This window comes from Rhinichthys klamathensis, unplaced genomic scaffold (genome assembly GCF_029890125.1).
Source record: "Rhinichthys klamathensis goyatoka isolate OS25496 unplaced genomic scaffold, OSU_Roscu_1.1 h1tg000281l_1, whole genome shotgun sequence".
In the NCBI taxonomy this organism is placed as follows: domain Eukaryota; kingdom Metazoa; phylum Chordata; class Actinopteri; order Cypriniformes; family Leuciscidae; genus Rhinichthys; species Rhinichthys klamathensis.
The window spans coordinates 8,509,260-8,520,918 of record NW_026606800.1 but is presented as its reverse complement, the minus strand read 5'-3'; the positions used below and the strand labels follow the sequence as shown (position 1 = coordinate 8,520,918).

The 11,659-nt window shown below is 34.8% G+C and overlaps 1 protein-coding gene across 4 annotated transcripts in view; it reads right to left on the bottom strand.

The window, feature by feature from the left end:
* The window catches only part of rock2b (rho-associated, coiled-coil containing protein kinase 2b), a 41,122-nt gene extending 30,868 nt beyond the window's left edge, over positions 1-10,254 (bottom strand). For 2 of the 4 annotated variants that reach the window (XM_056269139.1, XM_056269138.1), the window contains exons 1-8: positions 9,784-10,254; positions 6,262-6,343; positions 5,408-5,508; positions 4,832-4,969; positions 3,810-4,070; positions 2,593-2,737; positions 2,355-2,493; positions 849-940 (exon numbers count right to left, since the gene is read on the bottom strand). In XM_056269139.1, coding sequence (XP_056125114.1) covers positions 849-940; positions 2,355-2,493; positions 2,593-2,737; positions 3,810-4,070; positions 4,832-4,969; positions 5,408-5,508; positions 6,262-6,343; positions 9,784-9,882 — 1,057 coding nt within the window. In that variant the 5' untranslated portion in view covers positions 9,883-10,254. The remainder of the gene's footprint in view (positions 1-848; positions 941-2,354; positions 2,494-2,592; positions 2,738-3,809; positions 4,071-4,831; positions 4,970-5,407; positions 5,509-6,261; positions 6,344-9,783) is intronic. The other 2 variants (XM_056269140.1, XM_056269141.1) reach the window with 2 other exon arrangements.
* Between the last annotated feature and the right edge of the window lie 1,405 nt (positions 10,255-11,659).

The following is an 11,659-nucleotide window of genomic DNA, read 5'->3' as shown; positions in this document are numbered from 1 at the left end:
GTTTAACTCTGTGGTTTTGAGGCTCTTCTCTCATTAGTAACTGCGTACGGGCCACATGCTGGGTTCCACCCTTACTAAAACCAACCCAATACGAGCACCATGCCCCGCCCCCCGACAGGAGCAAACGTTACATGTAATGCATTACTAAGTCATTAATTACTGTAATTGAATTAGTTTTCCTTTGAAAAAAGGATTACTCTTAATTTTTCTGTAATTTAATTACAGTTACTTCTGATGTAATTATAAATACTGAGACTATAGAACAATTCTATATAAAACAGTAGTGGATTTAACATAAAAATGTAACATCTAATGTTAAAATGTTTGTTGTTAATGTAGCTTTCTCCCTTTAAATACTTTGGTCAGTTCAAGAATAATTAATGCAATGCGGGCTTTAGTAATTAGTAGAGTAATCTAATTACACTGTTGAAGAAGTAATTAATTACTTTTTTTTAAATAACTTACTCAACACTGGTATGCATGACTGAAATTACTTTCCTTTTCACCAGATGGATAACATGAGGGTGTGAGGTGAATGTTTGCATGTGTGTGGAGAAAAAAAAATTTCAAGGAGGAATTTCAAGAAATTAAAAAAAAACTCAAAATCACATATCTATAATTTGAACAGATACTGTATGATTGACTCAGTTCAAAACTCCTCACTCACAAATGAAATAACCAATCCAAGACCAGAGTATATTCTAGATTTCTTTGATTTTTATCAACCAGCACACGTTATAGTAAGTAATACTGACTCAGTCATAAATAGTGATTAGTTGTCATTTTAATGAATAAATGTAACTTAAGTTATGATCACAGATCAGCCACACTCACACTCAGAGGCTTACTGTCTCGTATGGTGTCGAAGGTCCACTGATCGTTCTTGAAGAAGGGGTGACATTTTATTTCATCCACTCCAGTCCGGCCAAGCCTCACCTCCCTGAACATATCAAAACACTGGTCAGCAAACCAAACCGAGAACCACAACCACAATCACTAATCCGCTAAGTGGTGTGTGTGTGAGACTGGAACATCCAACAGCGACTGGCTGATGGGAAATGGCAGAGCATGGATGAGATGAGGAACGAAAGCGACACAAACTGCAACATCCAAAAATAAGGAACAGTCATTCCCCTCCCTTTCCTTGCATCTGGATTCAAAGGGGTGCAGCAGTTTGGACTGCTACATGTGGGACATTCCTGCAGCCCAGAATGCAAAGGGAGGGGTGTGTGTTGTGCTTTACATGAACACAAGGAGAAGAAATCATAAAGCCCCTCTCTGGATATTTGATCAGGAATGCTCATATGTGTGCGCATGTGAGAGGGAGGAGAAAGAAAGAGGAAAAATGTAGTTATAGGAAAACAGTTTGAAGTTGTCAGGCTGAAAGAGTGACCAGGTATAAAGATGAAGACATGAAGTTGCTCTTAAATGCACAAAATGAAAAGGTAGACCGTTATATCATCTTTAAAAAAAGACTTGAGTTGATTTTATTTTATATATTTTAAAGTTTGGTGTTTGTAAGGTTCTTATTATATATATATATATATATATATATATATATATATATATATATATATATAAGATACAAACACCAAACTATACAAACATACAAATATATATATTTTGCTCTTCAAGGCTGCATTTATTTGATCAAAAATATAGTAAAAATGTTTATAATATTGTGAAATATTATTACAGTTTAAATGAACTGTTCTCTATTTTTTTTATATATATTTTAAAATGTAATTTATTCCTGTGATGGCAGAGCTGAGTTCTCAGCATCTTTACTCTAGTCTTCAGTGTCACATGATCCTTCAGAAGTCATTCTAATATGCTGATTAGCTGCTCAAGAAACATTTATTATTATTATCAATGTTGAAAACAGTTATGCTGCTTAATATTTTTGTGGAAACTGTGATACATTTATTCCCTCAGGATTCTGATGAATAAAAAGTAAAAAAAAACATAATTTATTTTAAATAAAAATCTTTAGCAAAATTATAAATGTCTTTGTTGTCACTTTTAAGGTGTCCTTGCCGAGTATTAATTTCTTCAACAATAAAAAAGACGTACCCCACGGTAAGATTTCATATGGCAATAAAAATTGTATTAATTACAAAGCATCATGGTTAAGTCATTATTTTCCATTTTGCGATAAAGTTCAGCCCTATTTTAAATTGAATATAAAGTTTTTATTCATATTACTGATGTTCACAATGTATTTATCATGATCAAAATCATCCAAGCTCTAGAAATGAATTCATATTTTTACATGCTTTTTTTGACATTAAAGCTAAGGATAATAAGGGACTAATGTTTAATAAAGGTGACTCCATCCAAACCTTATCTCTCACCTGTCAGTCAGAAAGGCACAGATGAGGTCCTTGGCTTCCTTTGACAATTCCATATCATCTGGGAAAGTTAAGCGGTTTTTATGATCCATGATCTTTCCATAGGTTCCCACTAGGGACTCAGCATAAAATGGTGTGTCACCTGCCCAAATCAACAGAAGAATGAATATGTAGGATGGTAAGAATAGTGAGATGAGATTACAGGAGACAGGAAGATACAGATGAAGTTGGTGCTACTCACCCACTAGCAGCTCATAAATGAAAACGCCAACAGACCACCAGTCACACTCGCGGCCATAGTAACCCGTCCCTCCTTGTGACATCAAAACCTCTGGTGAAATGTAATCAGGAGTCCCGACAGCAGTGTCACAGCGGACCATACCAGTCTAAACACACATACAGATACATATATAATAATTACATTATATAGATTGGTTAAGATAAAGTTTCTGTGTTGTCTGTGCATATTAAGCTGAAATATAATAAGTATTTCAAAAGATATATATACATTTCCGCTTTAAAAGCACCTTATAAACAGTGCTGGGAAGATTGCTTACAAATTGTATTCTGTTACTAAATACAAATTACAGAATCGATTACATTACACCTTTTAGGTAATATAATCTGCCTACTTTTGACAAAAGTTGTTTTTCACATCGATTTGAATATGATATCTTGTATCATATTAATATAAAAATACAGAAAGAAAGAAAATATTACATTTTTGTAATCAACAACGAGTGCATTAAATATTACACCAAAGATTCCCAAACTACTTATTTTATAATTCAAACAATAATTAAAATGTGTTTGTCGGAAGTTGATTAGATATGCAGTGTTGCAAATTTGAGAAAATGCCATAGAAGTGAATATTATCTGAAAATCCAGTAGTCAAATGCTGTGGCCTCTCAAATTACCATGTAATAATAGCCACGCAACTAGTGACTGGTATGTGTGTGCAATTCCCTAAAAGTAATTTTTAAAAAGATGAAAAAGAAAAATGGAGAATCAATAAATAGAAAAGGTTTTGCTATGCTACAATTTTGAGATTCATGAATCATGTAATCAATAAAAAGTAACTGTAGTCTGATTATTAGTATAATCTAATTACAAGCATTTAATTTTTGGAATCTGATTACAAAATCCAGATTACATATAAATAGTTACTCCCCAGCACTGCTAATCTACTGACAATGTTATTATAATTCAGGCTGCACTATATGATCTCTCCACAAGATGGCAGCACTGACATAATTCTAAGAGCATGGGGGGATTTCTGCAAAGTAATTGCAAGATCTTTTTAAACAGGTTTCCTGAACAGCTTTGTCTTAAAATTGTCAATGCACACTACAATCCTGCATACTGCACAATTTGAAACGTAGACCCTCTCTTTCTCTCTCCTGCACACTCAATTACATAAACACACATCAGATACACTTATCACAAGCCAGGACACACCGAGTCCATCTTCATGCATGTTCCAAAGTCAGCGAGTTTAAGGTGTCCGTTACGGTCCAGCAGCATGTTGTCTGGTTTAATGTCTCTGTGGATAAAGCCCAGAGAATGAATAGCGTCTAGTGCCAGCACCACTTCTGCTGTGTAGAACCGAGCCCACTCCTCTGGGATGTCATAGTTACTGGTCAGAGTCACCAGGTCTCCACCGGGCATGAACTCCATCACCAAATAGAGGTACTTCTCATCTTGGAAAGCACAGCACAGCTATGTGGACAGAAAGAGTGAGGTGAACAGAGGTGTCATAATACCAACAAAAGTTGGTACCAATTGTGAAATATATACAACAGTGATATTAAATAGTCACTAATAAGCTACTGAACACAGTCCTTTATTTAATAATAATTTTGTTAATAATAATATAATAAGTAATCACAATTGGGAATAATATATTTTAATATTAATATTAACTACATTTAAATAAATATTTCAATATATACATGATAAAATAAATATTATAAATATAAAATTAAATAAAAAGAGGGGCATGTAGTCTTCAAGTATCAATTCTTGATAAACAGTCCATAATACAGAACACATTTTGTTTATTAATATTACCAGCATATTAACATAACAGCAGCCATTCTGTAAGGCTTCAAAGTCTAATGAACAGATCTTAAATTTATCTTTCTTAGTTTCTTACGTTTCTCTTGCCTATTTATATTAGGACATAACTGACCATCTTTATAGGACTACAACATACACAGGTGCATCCTCTGAGGGGCAAGCATTCAAAAACAGCCACCTGTCAGTCAGATAGCACTAAGTCTTGCTTTACATTTTTGCAGTTTATTATGAACTTAGTGAAGTGCTGGTAATTTTGGCATCCCTAGAGGTGATTATTTACTTAGTACTTAGCACTCATGGTATCCACTATCGTTTTTCAGTTTGTTGAGTTATCAGATAAAGATATTAAACAACCAAACTAACCATCCTCAATTACACAATACAAAAAATTTGAATCCCACCTGAACTATCCAAGGACTCTTGGAGAATGCCATGATGTCACGCTCCTCCCAGAAGAAGGCAGAGTCAGAGCGCTTGACCATCTCAAACTTGCTGAGCTGCTTCATGGCATACACTTGTTGAGAAGCCTTGTGTCGTACCTACAGGCACATATGTTCATTATCAACAAACATTTATATAAACCCTTGAAGCAACGTGCATTCTGCAATATGCTGTTTAACACATATTTCTAAAAGTCTTTTATGTATCTCACTGTGATGTGTAACTGAACACTTAATTTTTACAATGCATGTATAAGCGCCACATAATGCTCTATCATTGATAAATATTTATAAAGACTGACTATCAGCTTCCTAAAAGAATAAAATAGCTTGTGCCTATGCCAAGGACACAAAAGCATACATGCTCTGTGTTGTTGTAGGTAAGTAGGATCAGGCAGAACATGTGCGTACAAGCCTAACAGGCATTAACATACACACAGACAGACAAGGCTATGCCTGAAAACAAACAGCAGATAACAGGGGCAGACTCTCACATAAACACACACCCACACAACTTTCTGAAACACATTCACTAACCAGCTGCACTGCGCCAAAAGCTCCACGGCCAATCAGTTTGACTCTTTCGAAATCATCCAGCTTCACCTGTAGTTCCCTAAGGCAGCACACAGCCTTTTCATCTAGAGATATTAGACAACACATATTATATGAATGATGTTTATCATTTAATTATAAAAAACATTATACCAGGGTCAAAAAAATAATAAATCCCCAATTATTTAATTAAAATGGTTTCATTTATCAATTAAATTTAAAATAGAAAAAATTTATTCCTGATAGTTTTATAATATAATTTTATAATATACTTTTAGGCAAACAATACTTTTAAGAAAACAATTTCTCTTAAACTAATTTCCAGGGGTCAAATAAAATTGATAAAATTATAGTGTCTGATTCTGCTTGACTAGTGAATTTAATAGATTGTTTTTTAATGGTAGAAAGCACAGTGGCCAAAGGAGGCTGATAAAAGTTCATATATTATTTTACTTGTAATATAATATATACTATACATACTAATATATGCTATTATATATATATATATATATATATATATATATATATATATATATATATATACACACTGTAATAATGATGCATATTGCTTTCTGAAATTAAGTGAACTAAAAAACAATTAAAGAACTAATTTTATACAATATTTACTCAAAATAACTAAATACAAATGAAAGAAAATTACGTGTTAACAAGACTGTCAGTAGCGTTTGGATATGTATTGATATATCCATGTATTGCTATACCAATATATATATACAGATACACAGGCTGATCTATAAAAAAAATATGCCAGAAAAAATATTAAGCAATAAGTTAATTTTTTTATATATAAAAATAAATTAATAATTAAAGAGACTTACATCTGTTTAAGAAGGCATCTATGTTTTTGTTCTTTCTCAGTGCGGGATGGTTAAGATCAAGGGCCAGGGCAGTTACTGAATCCTGCAGAAGACAAGAGGAAAGAGAATAATAAATAAATAAACAAACACTTAGGATATAGTTCTTATTTAACTCATATACACACCAATTTCTGTTGCTACTATGGGCTTTCCTCTTTATTCACAGAGCTAAAAATACACTCTTCAGAGGGAGTTCATTACTCTCCTTTAATCCCTGAACTAAGCTCACTCTGACAGACAGTACTGTTGTGTCATTTATCGTTGGATAGAAATCCAAAAATGTTAGGCCTGTATAGCCACCTTTACAGTTAGAATTAAGTAACTGTATTCTTATAAATTACTTTAGAAAATTAATGATGTGAATGATGTGAAGGATCCTGGAAATGACCTTACATACCCCTCCAAACACACAAAATGACACTGCAGAGCTAAAAATACAAAGACACACAAACCCCCATCCCCCAAACATTCCCCACCCAAACACTTCCATTTGCTCGAGCCAACATCATAAACAAGTTGGCGGCCCAACATAAAAGGTTAATAAGGGTGTATTGCTGCAGCTGGAAAAAGAAAAACAGATAATCCAGGGCTCAACAGAAAGAACAGTTCAATCGTACGGGGCTAATGTGAGAGAGTTTCAGGCCAGTCGACGGAACTGCGTTATATCACTGCATCTTACATTCGTTCACCATGTACATACACAAGCTTTCAAAGTCTGGGGTCAGTAAGACTTTATTTTGTGAAAGAAATTAATTCTTTTATTTAGCTAGGATACATTAAATTGATCAAAAGTGAGAGTAAAGACATTTATTATTTAATTGCATATAATTAAATATTTATATTAATTATATATTAATTATTCAATAATTATTATTGCTGCCTTGGTAAGCGCAAGAGACTTTTTTCAAAAACACATTAAAAAAATCTTACCGACCCCAAACCTTTGAACGGTAGTGTACGTTATATACCTTGAAAACATTATTACATGAATTATGTATTACATGAATTCTGCTTCCGTAACAAAAATCAGCACACTCATACAAACCAAAAACACACACTGCACAATTAACAATGACAGAATCCTGTTTTCCCTGTACCAAGAGTCAGTCCACAATACAGTGTTCAAAAGTGCAAACACACTCAACGGAAGCTGGACCCAGCTATCTCTCTCCTCAATAGAAGGATGTGACCTCAGCTTCCTGTATGACATTTCCCCTGGTAGCAGCACAGCAGGACAATGAGTCTGTATCCAATTTAGATCATTAGTCATTATAAAAAAAAGTGCCCATAGTTCAGTTGCATCACAAATATTACAATGAAACTAGAACACAGTGCTAAATGACTTCAGCGTCAGAATGAGTTAGTGATGTTGATATCATAAACTAAAATGGAGCTGCTTTGTCTGACAACCATGACTTGGAAGGGCATGGGATGGAAGATAGGATATAATAAGCAGATGAGGTGGTGAGTGAATGTATTTAAGTAAACGTGCTGAAGAACGAACCAGCTGGGAGTTAGTTAGGTCTTTCCCTGGGCCTCCCATAGCCAGAGTATGATGCGCACACACACACACACCAAAAATACACCCAATCCCTCCAGTGCTTGTTCAAAGATAGCTATCATTTTCCATTAATAAAACAGCATAGAACACTACCTAACCAGAGATTTAAAAGGGTTTGTGTGTGTATAAATATGTATGCATGTATGAGTGCCAAGTTTATTTTCATTAATAATTTGAATTAGTTTGCACTCACACTGGCTGATACAGTAAGTTGTCTTGAACTCATACTGACACCTAGTGGTGTGGATGCAGCATTAGTCAACAAAAGGTTTTAGGTACTGATGATGGCACTGAACTAATGTGCTTCAGTGAGATGACGTGTCCAATAACAGGGGGCTTTTTAAAACGGCTTCCTTGTAATAAATGCACTGTAAGATTTTGATAGTTCTGCACTGTAACGAATCATCCAGTGAAAGCAGGGCGTGCCAACTTTCAGTCTTGCTCAAAAATGCAGTGCTTGTCTGGAATGAGGGTTTTCTTCTGCAGAGGAGAATGTTGGGTAATAAGGTGAGAGAATGCACTCTTTGATGGGAATTGACAATAGGAGCACACATTCTAGTCATTCTCACCCTGTAAAGCTTGCTCGACAAGTCCTCACATTTCACCCTAACCCAGTTATTGATTACACATGCATGGTGTCTTCACACTTCGTAAAGTTTCTTCCTGCTCTCTAATGATATGTGTGTATAATTGAAAACAAGTGAAGTCTGACACTTTAGCTGCTGTATTTTGGAGAAAATATTATCATCAAAAGACAGCAACATCACTGTGGGTGTGTTGATAACATACTGATCAGAGATAAGACACAGGAACATTATCACAATCCTCTGGGACAAACATCCACTCATTTGTTTACACCCTCAACATGTAGTGCACTTTTGTTTTGTGTTGTACAACCTATACGTGTATGAAGAGCTTTCCAGTCTCTTCAATATCTTGCTGGGTGGTATATTATAGAATATAGAATATTAACATTGTTTTGTAATATTTTGTAATAATAAACAAAATACAAGTAAACTTTTATAAACATTATTTGCAATTGCCAATGTAGCCCATATTTGTAATTTAAATACCAACAATTGTATATTTGGTGTTTCCATGTGGTTGTATTCATCTGTTTTACGTATAGACCTGATTCCAACCATCTGGTACCCCCTCATTTTGTGACAGCAGAATCACATGATTAAGATATCTCTACATTTAGAGCATCTCTGTTGATTTACATATGCACTAATTAAGCTTGATATTCTGGTAAAGTCTTTATTCTAAAATTAAGATTCTGCTCCACAGCTCTTTTAAAAATTCTTGTGCACATGTAATCATCATATTCTGAACGAACATGCAATTGCATTCTGGAAATACCAGCTCTTGCTATTACTGTACATTTTAGTCATTTTGGATTGAATTGAATCAACTCGTTATTATTGACAAAAATGTCATGAGAAAAATGTAGGCCAAGATATTTCTTATAATGTTTGTAAAATTCTAATAAAAATAAAAAAATAAAAAAACTTTCCTTCTCACTGCAAAAGTGTTGTTCTTCAAAATCTTCTCTTTTTTTACTGTATTTACCAGAATTAATATTATTAATTAATATTTATTATTCAACTGACGTGATTTCAACAACCTGCACTGGGGCCTGTGAATAATTATTCTAAATATGGTGTTTACATGATCCAAATGTCAGCAGCAGTCTCATTTTATATATATTTTTATAAACAACAGTATATGTTATGGCAATCAAATTGTGTTTGTAGAATCAGAATATGACCAAATTAAGATTAATATCACAGTTTGTAAAAGCAAAGTCATGTTACTTCCAGAACAGCAAAACCTCCCATGTCCTAGATGATGTTAGTTACAATGTGAACAAAAAAAAAACATTTGCTTTTGTATAGCATCCCATTATTCTATAACCTTACCAGCAAACTCTCCAAATTCAACGCTGATCGTTGGTCCTTGATGATTGACTCCAGTTTTCTCACCCGAGTTTCTAGTCTCGTTCCTGCTCCGGTCGACATTGCGGCAGTTCAGTGTAATGAAGGTCCCGGTAAACATCAGATTGCGGACTTCAAACGTCCGAATCAAACTTGTCAGTACCTGCCGTACCTCAACGCGACGCTTTATGAAAGCTCACCGGTTCTGGATGAATGAGTTCTTTACCCAAAGACTTCATACATTGCATAAATATATTGAATACAGTTGTCGTGTGTCCTTTCCTAGGATCCTAAATGACAGTGGCGTTCCGCGTGCTACTGCCAGCATATGAAATCAAAGGTTAGACCCACGCGTTCAGGAAGCAAAGTGTTTCTCCCGCTCCGGTTCAGGGGGGAAAACCCTTCCGTGTACGGTCCGTGTTTTTTACAGTATATGGTTGAAAATCACACGCTTGATATTCCTGACTCTTTATTATTAGTAGGCTAGTAGTAAATTAAGCAGAGAACATGTAGCCTATGTAAATCTGATTGGCGTGTTTCTTTGTTGCAGCGCGTGTCCCTCCCCTGCTGCCACTGGAATTCTTTGGATCTTATCTCAGCCATCGCTTTTACCAGCCAAACGTCACTCCCTAAATACGACCCGCGATATACTACACTAGATATATTTAGACGGTTACATGTATTTTTGACGCCATGTGTAAGAGTGAATTTATATTAGAGACTCCTTTCATGTGCGTTTCGTAAATGTACTGTGGTGTAATTCAGCACTGAAATTCTGTGTTGCTTAATGTCAAACATAAACAGCTCTCGACCCATCATGGGCTATTTAAATATTTTTTCATGTAAACATATATTTTTTTAATCATCCTCTTTGTTAACTATTATTTTATGGGAACCTATTTACCTTATCTAATTCGTTTTTAGAGGCATATTGTTAACCATATAGTAAAAATGTCATCCACTGTTGTCCATTCTCAATAATTTCTCTGTTAAAACCATGAGTGAAAGTATGCTATAGAGGCCACCCTAAATAAAATCTGTGTATGACACCCATATTAAACCCCATGTGGGGCCCCTATTGACATGTTAGCTAATATTTTATTAACTTGTTACTCTCTGTATTAGCCTTATTGATGCTATGTCTATGAGGACTGGACACAGTCATTATAGTGTTGTGTCAATGGAAAACAGCTGACACAGCAGAAGATCATAGACACATGATGTCACATAATGTCTCTATCAGCCAACAGCCGCTGATTACTGCTAAAGAAAAAAAAACTCAGATTAAAAATAAGTCTGAAATTGAAGGCTAATTTTGTCATGCATGCAGGTAACTATCTAGGTCTATATATAGTAACATAAAATGTATCTGGTTTTGTTCATGTAAATAATTAATGATAGGTAGATGATATTCTTCTGGGAACAACACCCACCTCTGGCACACGTCTTAATGTGAGGAATGAGGAAGTATTGTTGTAGTCTGTCTCAGAAAAGTGTCCCGTGCACTCCCCAGGGTTTAGCTTGCTTAATTCATGTCTATGGACTAGACTAGAGACCACTGCCATAATAAAGCATTAACTGACCTTAAAAATCAGCTAAAGGAATTTATATTTTACTGCTTCTAAAATCTGTTTTACAATGATCTGCATTGTAGTTAGTTAGTTAGGGGGGAGGGGAGGGAGGGAGGAGGGGGGTGGATATGTTTAAGCATACCCCATTCAAATTATGAATAAATAAAATTATGAATAAAAGATCTATCTATCTATGTGGTTAGAGTGTTAGTGCTTTTAACTATCACCTTTTTAAAGATAAATTAATTAATTGCCAGTCAGCCGCGAACCCTCAACACTGGCATCTGGTG